This window comes from Pezoporus occidentalis, unplaced genomic scaffold (assembly GCF_034315485.1).
Source record: "Pezoporus occidentalis ecotype Australia unplaced genomic scaffold, CSIRO_AGI_Poc_V1 ctg152, whole genome shotgun sequence".
Taxonomy (NCBI): Eukaryota; Metazoa; Chordata; class Aves; order Psittaciformes; family Psittacidae; genus Pezoporus; species Pezoporus occidentalis.
Window position 1 is genome coordinate 740,891 of NW_026913339.1, and position 22,864 is coordinate 763,754.

Genomic DNA, 22,864 nt, shown 5'->3' on the forward strand with positions numbered 1-22,864 from the left:
AAATGAAAAATTATGCATCTATTTTTATGTCCATGAACTACTAATGGGACAATCTGTTCTGCACTAGGAGTACTGTTCTTTAAAAGCAAATCTTCAAACAACCTACTCAAAGCTAGAGCTAATGACAAAGTGGGGCTCCGGACTGCAGCAGCAGTTAATTGAAATCAGAGCAACCGGTCTGAGAGAGGAAACATTACGCAGGGGGCTGAACAAGACAGGTTATTACAAAAGCATGACCTCAAGGAAAGGTCCCTGCTACTATGTGCATGTGATCTACATCTGGAATCACAGAGCTGAACTGGAACTTTATAATACAGATTTTACAGGACATGTATGTGAAAAATCAAAGAGATGAACATGGATTCTAGGTAAGCACAGATGTGGTTTTCTACCGATGTAGCTTTCACAACCTCTGCAGTTGAGTTACACAGCAATTTTCCAGGAAGGAGAAAATCTGGGTGTATCAAATTATATCCTACAGTGAACAGCCATCAGAATGGAAGAAGAGGAGACAAAGCAGGTGATTTGCTAGGAAGAAAAAAATAAAAAGCAAAATAGAACAACAGTGGAAGAAAATTCTGCCATAAAGGCCTTCAGTGTTCAGGGTCTACCTCTGTCTTGTGGAGTGAGAAGAACAGTTGATGTAATAACTGCTGAAAACAAACCACATGTGAAGAACCACCTTCTGAAGACTGTTTGTGTCCCTAACTTTGATTCTCTGTAGATCAAGATACTGGCTTGCCTTTGATTTAACTAGTGCTTTTTAAGTTCCTTCAAGATCAGATCCAAAGCCTGCAAACTGGGCACACTTCTCTGTTCCACAGGGTAAAGGAGCTGTTTATTACTCTTAAAAGCAAAACTAGGGAGATTGTTACTCCTGCCTTCTGAGATCAGCACCACTGCAGTAAAGATGCACTTTCAAGATCTTAAAACTGTTCAAGAGACTACATCCTCTCTGTGTCTTGGATGGATATTTACAACTAGTAACCAGTACTCTGATTTTACAAGGCAAACCTTTCTTATTTAAGCACTTTAAGTGCTTACACAATTAAGTAATTTTTTTAAATAATTTTTTTAAATAATGCCCACTGAAGGATGTTCCCCCCCCCCCAGTCTATCCTCTCTACCAAACCTTTCACCAAAAGAGAGAACTCATTTCCTGTTTTTTCCAGCAATTGTTTTTGCCCAAACCCCAATTCCTACAGTTTGCCTGCAAACTACTCCTTACAAAATATTTTAATCTGCAGGGAAGTTAGAGCTTCCTTTAGAAAAGCAGGATTAGCTGGTGTAGCACACATTTTCCAACCCTACTTTTTAAGAAAAGTAGAGCTGGAAAGGAAAACCAAAGGAAAGCAAAAATCCACAAAGTAGTATCCTGTTCATCTCTGCAAGATCAATGATAGAACAGGTACTAACATATGCATTCTAGAAGTATCAGAAAAAGGAAGCAAATGTCATTAAACCTTTTTTAAATGACATAAAATTATGAGTTAAGATTACACACAGCAAAAGTATAGTTTATTATTCTTCCTCTTTCAAGAGGATCAACATCACCTCAGTATCCAAAGACACTTTACTAAGGCACCAACAATATTTCGCAGCTGTAAGCATAGCATGTATTATATCACACAATATTAGCATATAAGCTTCCTTTTGGCCAATGTACTAATGTAGACAGCAAAATAAAAGGAGCACCAAAAGCTAAATAAGGAATTTTCAATCAGAAATGTTTTATCGAATTGTATTATTATCCCTTTTAGTATCTACTGAGAAGTTAAGTTTGTCAAACTTTGGCAACAAACATGCAGAAGACATCCAAGTATTGCGGTTTGAGGTACTTCTTGGATAAATATTACAAACTGCAAACAGATTCATACATGGTTGGAGGTGATGTAACTCATGCTTCTGTAAACAAGTTATTGTGTCCTCTGTCCCTTGAGCTGGCATCCAGCACATGGTCCAGTTTCAAGTAAGATCTTTTCATTCTTCCGGGATCCAGTTTTCAACTGAGTCAATTCAGCAACCAAGTTCACTACATTCACTGATACGGGTGACAATTTTTCATGCTTATTTCGCAGTGTGAAAGTAATATTCTTATTTGCATAATAAAATCAATCTGTCAGAAGTATATCCAGGTCTGAAGAAAACACGCATCAGTAAGAAGGGTAATATGACTGAAACCATGTGGGACAACTGCTTAATGTCTCAGAAAGTACTTAGTAGATACCACTGCAAAAATACTTGTAATAGTGTTTTGTATGCTGTTGCATCAGCATATAAGAAGTTGTAATAAATGTAATTTTCCAAACTACTGGCCATGGCCCATGATGATGACAGGTAAATATCAATAAATATACTAGGGGTTGAGTAAAAAAGGAAAACATGAGTATCTTTGTTTTGCCAAAAGTACATTAAGCTTTTAAAAGCGTGCTATGGAACAGATCTTGGATGGGGTTTTAAAAGCCTGCAGGGCAAATTCCATTGCCTCTGCTTCTGCTTAAATTTCTCAGCCCTGTCAGTTTTCAGTGGGAAAATTCAGAATTATTTACTGGTGTGAAGGGGGGGAGGGAAAAAAAAATAATAATCAGATCCTTTGATACTTGAGAAAATCTTAGATGTCAGCAGAGCAATAAATAACACTAATCAGCACTGAAGATGAAATATGACTTAAATGCTGCAGCCCAAGGAACAGAGCAAAGCAACAAAAATCTCTTCCAGTCATTATAATTGCAGATTGCATTCAAAAGCAGTATCATCATTAATGTGGACTTTAAAGCAGGCAGTACATTTATGGGATCAGCCAAAGACTTGCATAAGAATACACAGGCAAGCTGGTTATCTTGAATGTTTCTAGTCACCTCCATATTGCTGAAGTACTATTGAGAGACATGAAGAGGTGACAAAGTTCTCAGACTCGTACACTGCATCACCAATGATAAGGTAAACAGCTTTATTTGTAATATTTAAGCAACTACTATCGATAATATTACCAAATAATAATTTTGAGGAAAAAAACCTAAATTTGAAGCCATATGAAGTTGACGTGAGACCCACTAAATTCATACAATGTTTTGTTCACTGAAAGGGCATCTATGATCCTTGCTGCACACCACGTTAAATATCAGTGTAGGCAGCTTTTGATAAACAGCTCTATAATAGTTCAATACCAAAGCAAACTAACACGTAACAACATATCAACCTGTTAAAAGATCTAGGATATCAAATGTAAGACAAATCAAAAGAAAAGCTGAGCCAGCAAATCCATGCAATTGTGAAAACTGAAATAAAACCCAGCAATGCCCACTTGAGTAGGGCCTCACAAAATTCTTACATTTTCTGGGAAGTGAAAGATATGCTTACCGTTATCTTTACTGCTGTTTTCTTCAATTGTCATTTGTTCTGCTAGCTCAGACAGAGATTCATCAATAGTCTGGCTTCCACGCAAGGTTAAGGAAAGTCTCCTCTTAAACTTTTTCATTCTATCAGTATTAAGTCTGGCTTAAGGAAGCCTGAAAAAAAGGGGGAGAAAAAATGAGTTCAGAAAACAGCATTTAATTACCTCACATAAAAATGAAGGAAGGCTTACAGAAAATTTAATTAATATGCAAGTCATCCGTAAAACAATATCCTTAAAACAAGACTGCTCTACTGGCTGAACAAGAATGTCTTGAGAGGTAGGTGCCATAACCCCAACAAAACAAACAAACAAAACCCCCCAAACAGCTAATTTGATTACTAATTTTACAATCCAATAATAAAACACACGGTCATCTGAAAACTTGACAGTATTCTGTTGCCTTCTCTGCAGCCTCTTTCACCAAACCCACTGAGGAGGAAGAGGCTGGAACTTTCTCTCTTTTTCAGCCCATTTCTTTATGGGCCAGAAGGTACTGAATTTCTCTGTATTTTGCCCTTTTCACAAAAGGAGGAAGGGGACAATACTAAAAGCCTTAAAAACAAAAGCAATTCTCAAGCCTGATCCCACCTAGGGAAATGGATAGCCAGGGCCTGATAACAACAGCTAGAATGGATGTTTCTCCACAGTCAGGCACTAAGACTAAACTGGGTACAAAGCAGGAGGTACTTTCTCCATGGAAAGCAGTAAGCAAAAAAACAATAACAACTAGGGTCCACACCATAAACATGCTGCCACAAGTCTAAGCTGGCAAGTGAATTTTGCAGTATGCCATACATTTGCCCTTGCACGACAAGAAACACAATTCTTTCATTACTCCATATGGGCAATTCACCCTAGATGTTATTTCACAATAACTTGTTCATCTGCTCATAGCCTCCAAGAATCACATAGGCAGCGTCAAACACAAGCACGGCATACTTTTAAGCCTGAGCTGTTCATGTTTTTTTCTTGCATCAGCCTCTTTGCACTCCAAAACACACAATTCACATGCAAAATTAAAAAATGTCTTCAAAGTTCTCCTTTAAACAGAAAAATGCAAAAGGTAGTATGCTGAAGATCTATATTTAGTAACAAATTGGAATACAATTACTTTTATGTTGACATTGCCCCTTTACATATATGCATTTCATCTATGTAGCTTACTTATGCTATGTAATAAAAAGGAGAACAAATCAGTGGAACAAGTTGGAAGTGGTTGGTGGTGGTAGGAGAATGCATATATACACTCAATCATTACAAGATTATATTACATAGGACAGTGAGTAACACATAAGGATGGATAAAAGACCTTTGGAATTTGAGCCCCAAAGTCTGAGATGAACAGTACAACCCCTGGCAAAGCAGCAGCTGCATCCAAGGGGAAAGCGGTGGATCACAAAACAGGGTAACATCTTAGACAACCACAGCTACTCTAAGCCAAAGTAGTCAGGCACCAGGTAAAGATACATAGGAAAGAAAAAATTATAAATGCTGGAGACAATGTTAAGGCAGCAGTTTCTAAACTGCCCTTTTAACGCACTGCTGTGTGTGCAAGAAAGCCACACCTTAGTATGAGTAATTTTTCTCTCTCTCACTCAAAAGCAGGATATTCTCATTGTTAAGGAACTGCATTCAGAGAACGTTCCAAGGGGAACATTTCCTGCTCAGGTCCTGCTTTAAAGACCTTACTTAAAATTGGTGTATTTCTGCATTTATTTTAATTTTTCCAAATCAATGGCCTCTGTTTCTCTTAAACCCTAAGATTTTGTAAAAGAGAGAGAGGGGGAAAAAAAAAAATAAATGAGGACACATCCTTTATATGTGGTTTTACTTAATTGTCCTATAGTGGGCTTGGAAACCTGCATCCTCCTACATGTATTATTCTCAAAAAGGATACATGCAATTTTTAGCCATGTAATGCCCTAAAGCTATATGACAGCATAACAATTTCTTTCCATTTTCCACTTGGCAGTAACTGAAAAAACAGATGCCTTTATACGAAAACAGGCCTTTCCTGGCTTTTGATCTTGATTTAAGCCTACATAATTTTTTACTCAAAAAGGTATACTGATGAAAAATATTACATACAAATTAACAAACACATGGATCAGAGAACCCAAGAGACATTCTATATCTCAAGCTAATATAAAAGCAAGTATTTTGCTAACTATGGTTACAAAATTTCTCTTGTTAAAGGAAGGCTTCATAGAGTGCTGAAGCACCATTTTAACTAAGATTCTGAATGAAGTTCAGGGATTGATTTTGAAACAATTTAACAGTAAAAAGGAGTTGTGAGTGGAAATCCATGTGTTAGTGAATGCTTCTTTCTATTGAAATCTAATCAGGTTTTTTACACAAAAAGAGGCTCACTGATATGAAAACAAATTTTCCTCCTTTAAAAGCATCAGTATTCTTGCTAATTCAGATATGTAAATGATGACTATATTTAACGGAAAAAGGAAGGAAATTAAAAAAAAAAAAAGTAGGAATGACCAGTATTTAGCACTTGGAAATGTCCTAATCTCCAATCTTTTTCCCTTCTTTATTCTCACTTCCAGCCAAAGTTGCAGAACCTACTAAATGTTGGTAGTTTCAGACAAGATCTCTAGGAACAAGCTTTGCAAGTATGATCCATGCAATCCAAAGCTAGCACAGGTACTCTAAAATGACAGCAATTTCACAGAAAATTCAATTCAGTTTAACAAAATTGAAGGGAAATCGTCTGCTATTCCTTTTCACCAATTCATAACACATGTACTTCTTTTCTCCATTTAACAGTAATTTTAATGTAAATCCAAAATTGAGTTACCTGATTAGTAATATGTATCTAGTGGCTATGATTAAATGCAGTACGACTCCAGATGTTCCCTGAAGTTTTTACAATTGTGAGAAGAATATGTTGTTATTTCTGAGTTTCAGAACAGAGCCTGGGGCTTGACTATTCTATTCTGTAAATTTATTTATTCTGAGTAAGTCATACCCAAATCAAATACTTTAGATGCCACAGCAGATAGATGTGTGTACTTGAACACAACTAATGCAAATTCTAGTCTTCTGAAGACAGAATGAGGACAAGCAATCTGATACAATACTACCTGATACAACCCAGAAATAGCGACATACTTGTTCACTGGAACAGGTTGCCTGAGGAAGTTGTGAATGCTCCATCCCTGGCAGTGTTCAAGGCCGGGCTGGACAGAGCTTTGGGTGGCATGGTCTAGTGTGAGGTGTCACTGCCCATGGGAGGGGGTCTGGAACTAGATTATCTTGAGGTCATTTCCAACCCAAATCATTCTAGGATTCTGTGATTCAGTCCTTACACTGACATGAAATGTAAGAAGAGACAATGTTTTAAGGTAACTGCTGCGTCTTATAAATGACCTCCAGTCTAACCCTGAAAAGTTGGTGTCTTTGTCTTTAAAAGCAAAACCAGTTAATCCTTGAAAACTCCGCTAAAATTTACCTTTCATATACTTTTTTTTTCCTCCTTAAAACCTGCAGAAAAAGTATTTTCCAACATTCAGTCATTAACACAGTTTGTTTCAATAGTTTTAAACTGCTGCTTTGCTCTCAATGTCATTTAAAAGTGATCTTTATAACAGACTTCTGAAAACAAACTTCACAGTTCTAAATCATCCAGGTGAGATCACACTTAAACAAGTGGGTTCTGGCTCCCTTTCTCTATAGCAGGCCAATCCTCCCCACAATGCCTGTAGCAGATCACTTTGCAGCTAGCAAACACACTGCCTATGCAGAAGACAAACATTAAAGCATTTTCATTCCAAAGAAATAACTCAACTAGATTCTGCACTCATCTATTCACCAAAAATCAGAGGTGGTATAATGCCAATGGCTAACATTCTCAATAAATCCCCCAAGCTCCCAGATCCTTGGTACCTTGAAAGTGAAAACAGGGATACATAAGATCTTTATACACAATTAACATACGCAGCACACTTAATCCTTTTAAATTTAAACAAGCTCAGCCAAAAGTTTCAAAAGCAGTAAAGTTATTTAATAGGTTAAATTTCGGCCAGTTTATTTCAGGAGGGTCACAAATACCTAAAGCTCACTCAGATTTTGCTGATTCAAAGCCCTCTGAAGTCAAAGAGAACCTGTCCTTCAACTTCAGTAAGCTCTGGATCAGACTAAGTGCTGACTGTTCTTTTTCCAGAAGTTATATTGCATTAAAATGCACCTACATAGAGATTAAGCATTATAAAATTACTTTCCCACTTAGACACACACTGAAGCAGCTGACTGTTCTTACAACCTGCTTTACAACACAGTAGGTGCTTTCCAAACATCTACAGACAGTTCTTGTTCTGAAAAACTCTTTAGCTGTCACCTCAGATAAAGTGGGAGGAAACGACAGGAACAGGAACCCTATGTAACAGCAAGACATGGACAACAGTGTGAACACAGCATGGTCCTTAAGGATGGGTTAACAAACTAAAGCCACAGGCATAAGACATCAAAGAAAGCAGGCAACAGCATTCCATGTGAACTAGGTCAGGAAGAGCTGTAAACACGTGTGGGATGCTCAATCTGATTTCATAAAATCACTACAGGTGAATGTTTTGACAAGATCTGAAGATTTTGTCAAGGGATTTATGTTTTTTTAGGATCTAAGATGGAAAATAAAAGTGAGGTATTATCAACTGGAGAATAAAAACTCTACCCAACAAAAAAACAGAGTAACAAGAATCATGAAATCCTTTCTTATATGGCACTCAGCATTACAGTTGTTAATGATTCTCAGAAACCATGATGTCACTCACTGTACCATTAAAATCTAAAGGGATAATAATTCAAAATTCCAAATTTCCACATTTTAATTATATCAGTTACAGGTCTATTAAATATTTTCATGCATATCATAAACTGTAGATCATTTGTTTGTCTGATTAATAATTTTAGATGCATCTAACTTAAGAGTAAGTATTTCTGAAGGTGAAAATCCAAGCTTGTGTTAGAAAGAAGAGGTCTGAAAAGCTTGGAGGACTGCAAACAATATTAATTAAAAACAGAAACAGGAAACACTTGTAAAGGATATTGTCCCCTTAATCTACAAAGAAAACCAGAGAGTTTAGAGTTTTTTCTGAGAACAGAAAACTGTTCTCAATCTACCTGAATTAAGGAGAAAGAAAAAAAAAAGCAGCTACTGATCACATAAGCATGTTGCACATCAAATATAGAGCAATCTATTAATTACACCAATGAGAAATATATGGCTAACTTAGCTAAGATCACCAACCACCAGCTGGAGCACTCGTAAAATTCACTTCTAACACAGATGCACTTCCTTAAAATCACAATTCTACTCTACAAGAATGGATTATAAATTTGGCATCTTACTCACTACATCTGTACTTTGTCTCAACTCACATTTGTTCACATTGGTGAAGAAGTTTTCTATTGCATTTTTCCACGCTCTGTCCTTGAAAACATTATCGCTCTGGCCAACTAGACTCTTCTCAGGAACAGAACTATTTAAGGAGTTATTACCTTTTATACTGCATTAGGTCAAAAAACTGACATCGTACTGATATGACATCTGACAAACAATGCCTTTGTTATAGATGAAAGAATTGAGAAATGAAATATTACAGCCTAATTTGACCTCCCAGTGAAAAAAGGGCAAAAGAACCCTCACAGCCTTTTCCTTATGAATAAAACAATATTCAATATGGAATTGAACTTTTGGGATTAAGCCCTTTTATATGTGTTTGTAGAATTGCACCCAATTCACAACGGTTAACTTCTTATTCAAGGCCAGCTTTCCTAGTTAATACAGGCAAAGAGATTCCTCACAAAGTGACTAAGAGCATCTATATTCAGCTTCTGGTCTAGATCATCAACTGGAAGAACCTCTGCAAACAAAGGAATAGATGGAAATTGACATGTCCTAATTTAATTTAGATTGTGAATAGGTTTCCTTATCTTTACCCTCCCCCAATCCCTTTGCCTTTAAAGAGTAACAAAGGACAGTAAAATAAGTTTGGGTTTTTGTAAAATAATTTTTAACTTAAAATAAATATTTTGATCATTACTACAGGCATATTTAACTCTCTGCCAAAAAGGTCAAATCTTGCAGCCCTTTTTTCATATCTTATGCTTATCTTCTTTCTCTTGTACTCATAAAGCTTTATTTTGATAATCAGGGCAAGTCTGCATTCTTTAAAATGTACACATGTATCCTCTCCCATATAGATATAAGCAATATCAGCAAAATCAAGAGACATTCTTTTGATAGATCTCTCCAGATAAGATAGACTGTACTGATGAATAGCTCCACATTAATTATCAAAGGTTCTGTTCTTTCAACAGCCAAGTGAAAAAAACACAGTATGAGTCTTGTTACATTGGCTGACATTTAAGCTAACAAAATGAATGAGCTGAATGGCAAAGCTTCTTGCATTTGCTGTCAGACCCACAAACTGAAAAGACTTTTTTTTTCCTCTTGAAGGGGAATGCAAAAACCAGAAGGTTACATGGATGTAGCATATATACTACCAATGAGCCATGGAACTTTCCATCTCAAAAAATATGCTGAGCACTGGAAACCAAAGGCAATCTCTGTAATTTTATGAGCTTTGATTAATGAGCAGAAAGCCTTAATAAAGCTTTCAGGGGAAAAAAAAAAAGCTGTGCACACAAAGCTTGCTGCTCCCTAAAACTGAGATTATTTTAGTGACAGATATACAACACTGCAGTCACCACATCCTCCTTTTGCAAATAAGCCATTTTTTGGAAGAAAACTGAGTGGAAAACCTCTACTAGGCTCAAGCTGACATGTCAGTTAAAATGTTGATTCTAAGACTGAAAAGCATCTGCAATCTTTTGAGAGCCTGAGAAATTACAGACTTCCAAACCCTAAAGGCTTGCTTCCTCTCTGCCCCACAATTCACCCACCAAATCAAAGACTGTCATAGTGAAGAACCTTCTCTCAGCCTCCAGGAGGTCTCAGCCCAGCACTCCCTGTCCTGTAAGCATCTGAACTCCCATGAATCCTCAACATTTGCTTCTTGCTGTGCTCACATAAAAAGTATAGTTCCAATCCAAGACCTATGGCAACAAAAAGCTTTCAATTTATTTCAGTATTCTTGAATCGAGCACCAAGAGACACAATGAATACACCACAGCAATATAAACTAAGATAAAAACTGAAGACCATCCTGATTTGGATAAACAGAGGACAGTGGTACAAATTTCTAAGAAAAATTAAAAGAAGTTTTGGCCTTCTTCCCTTAAAACAGAAACTAATTACACTGGAGAAACTGTTGAGGAAACCTTATCATGGCCTGCCTGGGAATTAACAACCAAGAGCTATAACAGCTCATCCATGCAAAAAGGCTTTTTAATTATTAAAACTGCAGAAAAAACAAAGACCATAATATGTTTTCTTTTTTTCTGTGGTTAATTGGTATAACTGCTGTAAATTTACAGCACACAATTTTTCTTCCAAATGTCAAAGTTTTGTGTTCATTGCTTGTTGAACCTCAATACACATTCTGCATAGTGGGAACACAAATAAAAACCTGCCAAACAACTCATAGAAAGGCTTTACATTAAAACCTGCATGGCAAAAATAAAACCAAACCCTTCCATAATTATTACATGCATACACATCTGCACATATGAATAATATCAAAGAGTGAGGAATGGTTTAAAACCAGACTTTGGATGCATTTCTCTTACACTGCTGTGCACATGCAGAATAAAATAAATGTGGCAAGGGAAACAAAGCTGTTTCACAGTAATTGAGGAGTTTGTTGGATGTTTTTTGGAAGAAACCACAATGTAACAACACAGGAGGAATTTTCAATACACAAGCAAAAGGCTGTCCTGGGTTCAGCAGTAGCAGTCATTTTTCCCCTTCTTGGTAGCTGGTGTAGTGCAGTGTTTTGACTTTCAGCTCGGGAACAGAGCTGATAGTAATGTTTTGGTTTGGCCAAGGACTTTGTGAGCCTCATGCTCTGCCAGGGAGGAGGGGAAGCCAGGAGGAAGCAGAGACAGGACACCTGACCCAAACTGACCAAAGAGGTATTCCATACCACAGCACGTCATGTCCAGGAGGTAACTGGGAGTTAGCCGGAGGGGCTGGGGGACTGCAGGGTTGGAGGAGGTATCGGTCGGAGCTTGGTCGGGCTTGGGGGGCGAGTTATCGGTCAGCTGGTGCTGAGGTGTTGTATTCTTTTCCCTTGTTATTTCCTTTATCATTATTATGATTGGTGGTAGCAGTAGTGATATGTGTTATACCTTAGTTACTAAACTGTTCTTATCTCAACCCGTGGGAGTTGCATTCTTTTGATTCTCCTCTCCATCCCTCCGAGAGCAGGGGGAGGGCAAGAAAGTGGGGGGGGAGTGAGCGAACAAATTACCTGACTGGGTTTAAACCATGACAAAGGCTCTATAAGCAGCATGATATAGATAAATATCCTAAAGTAGTGACAACATATACGAATAATTTTTCTCAAAATAACGGGCCACATTTAAGATCTCATGCACTGAAGGCTGTGCCACAAAGACATTGAGAAAAGACTGGTATGATACAAGAGACTCTTTGGAGACTTATTTAATGCACAAGATTTATCAGTCTCTTCCACACTACATATTTTTCTGGAGATTTCTGACAATAATAGGCTGTGGCACAATTACTATGTCTGAAATAATAGAGGAATGGAACATCTTGGCTACAGCTAAGAAAGCAACTAATGATGGAAACAACAGCCAAACAAGTTTCTCATACTCAGGTCGAGCACACATACCTCCAGTGAGATATTTTACAGATAATTTCAAAGGGGCAGTAAGTAAACTTGTTCTTGCAGTAAATAATTTTTGAACTGTGGTTCAAAAATTTGCTTGAATTAATAAACATCTTTTACCTAAACTTTTAAATTCCTCTGATAAGATATTTTTTCAAAACTCACTAATTATTGTCTTTTCTTCCCTTCTCCAATGCTGTAATTGGTACAATTTCTGAGAAGCTTCCTCACTGGCAAAAAAATCTTTGAACAACAAGGCACTCACAAATTTTTCTACTGTATTATTTTTTACATAGCAGTCAAGATGTCCCAGCATGGGACCAATTTGTTCTATTACCACATTCAGACAAATGTTGCTTCATCTGTCTGAAGTGTCCATGCTGCCATTTAATGGTCAACTGGATATGCACACATGGATCATGTCAGTATTCATTGCCAAGGATACTAAACACGTAAGAAAGCCAGTATTCCTAATGCAAATTATTATCTAGCTGACAACCTGGGAAAGAAAGAAGAGCTTTGACATATGTTTGCCAAGTGGCTTCACAAATAGTTATGCTGGCAACAAAAAAATGTCCTACAAGGCAAAGAAAGCATGAGCCTGCTTAAGCCAATTTAATACCTCCACAGAAGTAGAACACTGATCACTAGTGCTCATCAAACACAAGGTAAGACTGCTCACTGGGAGCAGCGTGATATAAGTGATGTGTACCAGAAAAGTAGCCTGAAAAACTGCAGAGTTTTGCCTTGAGCTTATTTAGCCTAGCTAAAAAAAAAAAAAAAAAAAGAGATCTGGAATAAATGCAATCTGTGAACAAAATAAAGGGCAACAGCAAATGCTGTTAAGGAAAGATGACATAGAAACACAAGAACAAATGGGTATGAAATAAAGTAAAAGCATTCAGCACAAGTGCCTTCATTCTCTGAAATAGGTTCAGGCTATTATGATTCCCACTACACAATGACATGCAGATGCTTCTTTCTTTGTCTCTATACTTCTCCTGCAGCAACATCCCACTCCAAAATTAAGCTGTCCTGCCAAGCCTCACAAAAGGTATTTTTCACGCTATTTTCAAGGAGCAGGAAGGAAAAATAAAACCAACCAAACCAACCAACCAAAAAAAAAAAGAAAAAAAAAAGGTACATCTTCATTTAAACATAAAAAAATGAGGCAACTGCCAGGCATGAAGCTGTCACAACTGTCACTGTTAGCTCAAAAATAAGAACCCTACATAGAGACTAACAGATTTTGAGAATTTTTTTTTTTTGAGATTTTTTTTGCCTGTTCAGGTAATTGTTCTCTGTGTGTCTTTTTAAACACAACCTTACACATTGCTCTTCCTCAAGGTAACTGAAGACTGTCCAGACAAAGGTCCCCAAGTTCTGACACTAAGCAGAAGAACTAAATTACAAACACGTAATTTGGGTGACTTCAGTTAATAAGTTTGAGAGGCCACTCCCCTACTAGGCTGAGCAAGCAGTCAACACATCAAATGACACCACTGAAGCTTTACATTACCTTATCTTAGTATAACCAATTCTCTACCTGAAAGTATCCAAGCAAGTTTTCTGGACCTTGAACAGAGATCAGCAGACGGTTAAGAAACAACAACAACAACAACAACAACAAAGGTTAAACGGAAATGAGGCAGTGACAAGATGTCAGCCAAACTCCATGAAGAGTAGACAAATCACAACCATTAAAGGTGGAAAAATACTTATCTGTAAGTAAATGACAGATCATTAAGACAGCATTAGTATATAGGAAACCTGGGAAAGTAACAACTATTAATGTCAGTCAATAACATTAAACCAAACATGAATAATTAGCAAACAAAACCTAAAGGACAAGTAGTGAGTCGCCAGATTATTTTTTACCAGAATTAAAACAGGTAAAATAACTGTGACTAATACTAGGAAAGCAACACTGATACCATCAACAGAAGCAGGCGCACACAAAGAGCAAAGCAGACTTGCTCTAGTAAGCTACTGCTGAAAGGCAAAGTAAGAATAGCTGGGTATTACAGGAAATCCCTGTAAAGAAACAGCAGAAGTATCACACATATATACAGAGGAGCACTGTTCCCAAATACGTTTTCTTGCTCGGCAAACCTATTTGCCCTCTTGTTTCTCTGGAAGAAGAAGGAAGTGAAATTTTATGTTTGTCTGCAAAATAATTTATTCTGAATTACAAATACTATCATTCTTCTGATGTTATAGCCTAACACTTACACAGTCCCATCCTGCCTAGAACTAAGTGGGACAATAAATTTACAAAAAAAAAAAATTATCTGCATTCTAAGCAATTCTTTCTTTTTTACCACACAATTATGCTACTTTTCAATATACCCAAGTATACTGAAGAGTAACCAGCAGAATCCTCCCACTGCAGTTTATTTCCTTTTGATAACTAGGATCCATAAGCCTGAAATTAAACATTCCAAGAAGCTTCTAGCTATCACTTGTAGTACTTATAATTCAGATCTATAGTTTTGCTTGCTTTAAAATCTATCTACATTTCTCTTTAACAAAAGGGAACCCAAGAGAATGTCTTCAAAAGTACTAGTTATTTATGCCTCATTAGTAATTTGTAAAAGCATAGAATAATCAAGTACTATGATACTGAAAGTTCAAGTTGTGCATCTTGAATGCATTTTTAGCAGAACACTTGGTAGCCAGATTTGTGAATTAAATAAAAAGAGCTGTTAATTTGATTTTATTATTAAAACCAAACTATATTTGCTTCAAAAGTAGGTTTTTATAAATAACTTTAAAAAAATCCTTTGTGCTACACATGAAACCCAAGTAAGCCAATTTCAGCACCTCCAATGAGTTACTACACATACTACAATCAGGTCTTTCTTATGACTATCCCAACAACTATATTTTCCATACCTATGAATGTATTCTTATTGGGGAAACTCCAACAAAATGCAGATGAAGAGCTCAGGATATCAACTTAATTATGAAAACCTAAAGGAAGAGAATAGCATCCACCATCCACAGAACTACATGTCATAATATATTATGCTAATTAATTGTTTCAGAAATCAAGAGATCTTTGGCTCTTTACAATTTATCTCTGCTGTTGGAAGAAGTATCCAAACTGCAGTTTTTGACCCCTCCCCCCACCAAAAAAACCACCAAACCCCCTCAAAAATAATAAAATATACTCAACCCCAGATACAAACTGTTATAGGATTATGAAATATTTCCCTTCTGAATTCATCAACCTTATTGAAAGACATGCTGTAGGAGAAACTTGATGATGGCAGCAAAATGTGGTAGGCATAAAGTGCCTTCTGTCTGACTAAAACTGCAGTAGAAGCACATGCTCAAATTAATGAAAGCAAAAGTGGTTTCCAAGAATCAGGACTAAATTTGCTAAATTGAAGAGGGTTGTTACAGAAAATCAATTTCAGTTTTCAGAGAAGTAGCATGTAAAAAATGTATTATCTTAGTATATTGTTCCTACATAATAAAAACAGAGTAAAATCTCATACAGGAATTTTTGAAAGTGGCAAACAACCAAGTAAACATACAAGAACTGCATATGTTATAAAGATCAAAACACAATCCTAATTTCACTGTGATGATTACTAGTTAACAGCTTGACCTGTACTTTGCTGTCCACAATATAAAAGCTATTTCAGTTGTCTGCTCATCTGATCAGTCTTCAACTATAGCAAAGCACTTGAGCTACTGAAGAGAAATTACATTCTATCACCATGCAGACCTACGGAAAAAAAAACAAAAAGTATCAGCTATTTTCATTGCAAGTACCCTACCAGTATTTAAACGACTACTAAAAAAACCTGTTAGCAAATTATATATCAGTAGCAGTACATACAAGCTTGCTCTAGTTAGGGAACTTACTCTGGAATCTACAATTTAGAATATTAAAACAAAACCATTTTTTGAGGCTAAAATTATAGTGATGTTTCCATGAAAAAACAACTGGAGCCACTGGAAGAGGAAGTTTGAACAGAGAACTGCAATGGACAACATATGACAGAGATACAAACTATGAAATGACCAAAGAAGAGAAACTGAAGTAGAGAGGACACTCAAGGTATTGAAAAGAAAAGAAGTGAAAGCAAGGACCGGATTAAGCTGCATGCACCAAGTTCTCCCACCAGTAAAAAGGGAGAACTATGACAGAGACCTGATATACATCTCAAGACAGTAAACCAGGTATTAGGCTGCCTAATTACTACATCAAAAACTCACACATTCATGTGATGCACAGCACCACAGCAATCTGGCTTCTCTGCACAAATTACACTTTGGAAGTGTAATTCTATTCCAAACCTATGCTGAACAGAGCATCAGCTGTCCTACCAATGCTGAAAAGCAGCATTGTTAAATGTTCTGATCAAGTGAACAGAAGTGTTATTATTTGCCTACACTTGATCTGGATAAAGTTCATACTGATGGATGATCCTGCACTGAGTAATGAACAAATCCGCTATTGGCAGAGGTGAAGCTGTGATCTAAGGTAAAGGAGCTTGCATAAAACTAGCTTGTACACACAGCACTCCAAAGTAAAACAGCAACCAAAACACCCTACAGCCTCCTGAACAATCTTACTCCAGATGTCAACAAAACAAGTCTTCAAAAAGTCCAATTACACGTTAATATTCTTACTTTGTATTGTGTTTAAAGAAATCTCTTCCATCATTACTTGATACAATATTTTTATTTATTTCTATCATTGAGCTAATTACTTTCACGCTGAAGACGTTAAAACTCCCATCAACTTCCATGAGAACCAGCAGGCCAATGTAAGACAGCTCAGAGACCAACAGGCTTGCTTTAAATTTCATTACTGAATGTAAATTTTCCAAAATTTACTTCAGCTCAAGAAGGTTTATATTAAAATATGAAATTTTCTATTTTCCAAACCTTCACTTTCCCAATTCTCAAGTGCCTTCAAGAAATAAAAGTTTAAGAACCCAATCTGTTATTTCACAGGACCATTTTGAAACTAAGGCTTTGATTTGCATAGGAGCAAGAACTGAAACATTCAGTCTTCTAACTGAGTACCATTCTCCTCTTTACTCAATGCATGATTATTACTTTTTACTTGACTTTGCAAAAATTAGTCAGGTACCTACAAAGTGTCTAGTCTCAAGGGCTTGTTCCTTTAGAAAAAAATCCTAAGGACACATAAGATTAAAGGACAAAGTTGAGCTAATTTGTACTTATGAAGTCTTCCTACAAAAATAATGCAAGAAAGGCTGAAGATTGAGCATCATATTTGCTCTATCACAAAATATGCTAACGACCTGCCACATCCAGTTAGCAAACCCTTAAGTGCCTATGGCAGGTTTTAATCTTTAAAAGGGAGACACAAGATCTCCAAAGCTTCAAAAATCTCTGGTTTCCTTTACTGTACAAAGGAAGCCTTAAGTTAATGTAGCTTTACTATCCAAAAATCATTTGAACATTTAGTCAAAGGAATGATGACTAGTGATACCACAGAAATTGGTCTACTTCCTCAGAGACGCAAATACCCTTTGCAAGCTCTATTTTGGTACTCTCTTCACGTATCCCACCCTCAAAGAAAATGGAAAGACCAAATGTGTGGTAAAAGCACAAGTGAGGCCATGGAAAAATTTAAGTAAAGAATGAAGTCCAAGAACAGATTTAGCAAAAGTCCTCAAAACTCAAAACGGAATTTTGTTCTATGCAGAAATAAGGTAATATTCTGTAACAGAATTAATTGTCACTCATCCCTGCAGGTAAACCAACAATTTCTTTCCTTTTCAGAAAAAGACAAATGCTGTGATTTATGTGAGGATGCTAGCAGAAAAACAACTGACAACTCTTAAAGGCAATAAAAAACAGAGCAGTAAGCAAACTTCTTACTTACATGGTCTAGCTAACATTTTCTATGTGTGCCGCAACATAAAACTTACTATTTTTATTAGATATACCTTAAAACAAAGGCAAAATACTTGATTTATTAATTCAGTTTTAATATCACTTATTCCACTGCTCTTAAACCAGCTTGCTCTGAAAATGTTTGAATTGTTCTAGTCCCCGATTTTAAAGCTATTTACTTGCCTGTAAAATCAGAGTAGTCCTTTCAACTACTAAGTAAATCACTAGCCAGCCATTACTCTGCCATCTGTGTTCAGCCCCTTAGCCAAGATGGCCATTTAAATTTCAAGCAGCTGAAACTACTCAAGTAAAGATACTGAAGAGTGCTATTATTTCTAATTACCTTGTACCCTGCATTGCAGTTTCTTAACTTTGCAATAGCTTAAAAAAAAAAAGTTGAGAGAAATATGTGACTCAGCCAATTTGACAGGAAGGCTTGATATTTTACATAATTCACACTTCCCACAACACATATTCATATCTGGTTTTAAAGCAATTACAACTAAAGTTTCTAATACAATAAACTACTAACCCACAACATTTTTTTTAATCAATCCTCAAAATCAGACAAACACACTAACATCTGTACAATAACATCTCCTTCATACTAAATATTAATGACAGAAGTGATTTCTTGGGAGCAAAAGATTCTTATTTACTATGAAATGCAATATGCTACAGTTAAAGGCTATATGGTGATCAATGTTGACTTTTCTGTTCATTTTCTTAATGCTTAACTTCTATTTTAACCCATGAACAACAGGAAACAAAACAACTCTGACTGGGAGTAAACGTATTATTACTGAAGGTTCAGTTATTTAAAACAGTTACTGTATTTGACTATACATAAGAGCAGGCATGGCTAAACAATAAATAATAGAATAGAAAAAAATATATATCAATACAGACACATTAACCAGCTACTTGATGCTTTCACCACTGAAGATGGAGACTCACCATTTTGGCCTAAATGGATATATTTAACAAGAAAAATATTAACACTGAAAAAATTATAACTTCCTTCACTGTATTTGCACAGCTACTGTTGAAAAGTATATCATCGAGAACAGTTCTTCTGGAAAGAAAATAACGTAAACAACATGCCAACATACTAAACTTCAAAGAAGGATTTGCTCTGGACAAATGTATATAGCAATCTTCAGTTCTCTGTACGGATCATTTAAGTCATGCAGTAGAGAAACTGTAATTCAACGCTAGGGTGAAAAGTTTTCAAGGAATTGAAACGTGGAACACATTCAGAATAGTTAAGCATCAAAAAAAAAAAATAATCAAACAACAAACAGTCTAGTGGTCAATAAGTCAATACTACAGAAACATACCCATTTTTCCTGACAATTTTGAGGACAGATTTCCTTGCTACAGATTTAAGTAAAAGCCTGACACGAAAGCATAACATCTAAACGTGGTTTTAGAATCCATTTCTCCATGTTCTTCCCCATTATCTAATCTATGATTATTTTGTTTTATGTAATAGTATAATCAACTACTAATTCAGAAGCTCCCATTTTGTTGTTCTAACAATGGAAGTAAATGCATTTTACAGTTGCTTCTGGTCTGATCCAGATTCCATTATGACAGACACCACTCAGAAAAGCATTTTCAGAGTACTGAGTATGCCTTAGAGGTACTGAGATTTGTATGTGTGTTTATCTTTCTCTCTCCAAGAACAAAAAAAAATCCCAGTAAATAATCCTCAAACTTTTCAAACACTGAAAAAGAAAGAACACTGACAATAGATTTAGTGTCTCAACCCTCAGTGATCTCTACAGAATCAAAAGTCTCATGCTCAAGGTAAGACCATTTTGGTTTTTAACTGCATGTGTTTACAAAACCATATGAAAGTGCCTTTACAAAACCCACACCACTGAGCCAGCACAGAGTAAAAATATTCTCCTTATATAAATGCACTTAATATGCATTTCTGCTCTTTAGTTTACTCTTCCTTGTGTGTCCCAGCTTATTCTTGAATGCAACAGATACATGAGACATTAAGTTCTCCTGCTCTGCTGAAGGTAACATTTCTGCTATAGATACACACAGCCAAATAAGCCAACCTACCATGAAGATTTGAAATCTAAAGAACAAAATAGTAATTTGCGACCGAGGATTCTACTGAAAGCATCATAAATTACCGTACTAAAAGGCTCAAATCTTGACAAATACTTTTACTGCTCTTTTTCTCTTCTAGCATTGATTTTAAAAATTGCCACTTTCAAGCTAAGCTAGTTTGTTTAAACATTGGCTGTAATTTTTATTAGAAATTAAAATATTCAACATTGCATGCTTACAATGAGAAATTGCCAAAAAAAGAGAAAGAATTTCACAGATCTATTTTTAACATTGAGAAATGCCAAGTGAATTACGTAGGAAATCTTATGCTTTTCATGATACATAAGAAATTAAAGTATCATTTTGCTGAAGCTCCTAAACTTGACTCATGATAAATTATTGTGAAGAAAAACTGAAGAAACAAATAGGGATCACAGTAAAGATATACACTATCAAGTCCTTTGAAAAATAAAATCACATTTGCTTAGCTTTCCTGGCTAAACTCTGTAAATCTGAAACACTGAATCAATTTCTTTACCAACCATCAAAATATTCACCTCAAGTACTGATCCTCAAGAATCAATACTTGTTTGTCATATACACTGGAAATTCAACACAAATGTGTTAAGATTACAACTTGACCTTAACAATCTTAGCAGTTGTTTGAATCTAAACAAATTAACTCCATAATCTTCATCTTAAAAATGTATTCTTTTTCTTTTCCATATGAAGTTATATCTCAATCTTGCCACTGGACTTGACAATATGAAAGTCAATTAATGCTAACAGTTATCATGCTTGTGGACGCCTGTTGCCTGGAGATTAGGCAAAATAATTAAGCTGTTAAATAAGAAAAAAAGGCAAAAGAGACTTCCTGAAGCACAATTACTTGACTTTTGAGACTGAGATGCAGGTCTAAAGGCAACAAGTTGCAAGCAATTTTCTAGTTTAGTAGAATAAAGGATCAGTAATGCCACACAACCTGTTTTATAACAGAACTCTTACTGATGATTCAAACAGAGATCGTGACCACTTAAGCACAAATACTTTACTGAACACAAGGAAGTTATAAGCTGTCTACCCCCACAAGAAAAAAAGCCTACTAGCATAACAGCAGCAAAGGGAAAGGCACATTACAAGGATTGTCAAATATTATTTCCCATGAAATATTTTGTTATTGCATATTTCAGCACTGACTCTAGAATACTTCTACTTTAGCTTTGAAAACTCGGAACATAACAACAGCTGATGACTGTCCAACAGAACACATGGTTTCCAAACAAGCTCTTGCTTCATGCAGCCTCAGCAAACATCTCAACTTCAGCATGACATGGACTATTTTTATTCTGCTGCATATTTAGACTGTATTTTCAATTTGTATAGCAAATTCCTGGTGTGAAGGGGGGAAAAAAACATTCACTGATCACTTGCAATCTCAGACCAAGAAACATTAATTGCTGAAAAAGAACATTTACTCCAGTTGCAAGTTCAATGGATTCAAGTTAAATGGATTGTGGAAAAGGGAAGGTTTTTAACCTGCAGGGAATGAGAAACTTCAAGGCAGCAGGTGACTGAAAGACTTCATAGAAAGTTTCTAACACTTTTTGCAACTACTTCCAACAAACTGTTGCTGTTGGTAGCAGTATGCAAACCAATTACTTTATAGCCAGCTCAGGTATCACTGCTGCTGTGACTGTAGTGCAGACAGAAGCAGAAATGATGGAAAAGACATGCAACCCAACACATTAGAGCTGTGACAAACTATTTCCTCTTATGTTTTTGTTTGAATTGTTGCTACCTATAGTGTCCTTGCAATACACCCAGGTACAAACAGAATTCTATGCCTCCACAGTTTAGGTTTTTACCAAGTTTTAGAAGTGCCTTGGCTGCTTGCTGGGAAGCAGACAGCGTATCAAGTGCAACTGCTTCTGTATTGCAGGTAGCTTTCCACTTAGAAATGCCTTAATCAAGTGTGCAACATAGATACATGCTGGCCAGTCCAAGTACAGGCAAATGACCTACGTGGAAATATTCTCTGTTCAGCAACTCTGGTGTTGCCTGGCGCCCTAAAGACAGCAAGAAAAAAAAAATATTTGTTCCCCCCCCCCCCCCCCCTTAAAATGTAAAGCAAGGACTGCTGTCTTATAGAATTAGACGTTAACCTGGCTTGTTTCCTCTAAAATTTATTTTAATTTTAGCCTCTATCACTATCTAATTTTTGATTCCCTCTCCCTCCTCTCAGTGTAGGAGGAAATCCTAACCCCCACTGACAAAAGAGATGGTGGGAGGTAGCAATTACTAATGAACTAGCAAGACAAGCTCTTCATTATAAAGCAAGAATTTAAGAGACTGTGAACAAGGACAGAAGTACCCACATTTTCCCTTGGTGACAATAAAGATGAAAATACATTTTGAACTCCCCAAGAGTTCGAACTACATTCCCAGAACAATGCTTCTGCTGTCACATATCTCACATGCTGAAAATCTGGATAAGAAAGCATAAATGCTTGTACGTGTATTCAGAGCATGTTTTCCAGACCCATACCAATTAGTTCCTTCCCTTCTGTTTCCTATCACTTGAATAAAAACATTGGGAAAGATCCAAATAATGACATTTTGGTAGCAAAAAAGCAAAGGCATTCAAACGTTTCTGGTGCAACTCCAAAATAAACCAAACATGGAGGTACCTCTTTTCCAAACACCTGGCTCCCCATAACATGCTTCATGAAGTCTAACCAGCTCC

The 22,864-nt window shown here is 36.3% G+C and overlaps 1 protein-coding gene across 2 annotated transcripts in view; it reads right to left on the reverse strand.

Moving 5' to 3' along the window:
• The window catches only part of CDK17 (cyclin dependent kinase 17), a 92,492-nt gene that overhangs the window by 52,296 nt on the left and 17,332 nt on the right, over positions 1-22,864 (reverse strand). For both annotated transcript variants that reach the window (XM_062611327.1, XM_062611328.1), the window contains exon 2: positions 3,361-3,509. In XM_062611327.1, coding sequence (XP_062467311.1) covers positions 3,361-3,478 — 118 coding nt within the window. In that variant the 5' untranslated portion in view covers positions 3,479-3,509. The remainder of the gene's footprint in view (positions 1-3,360; positions 3,510-22,864) is intronic.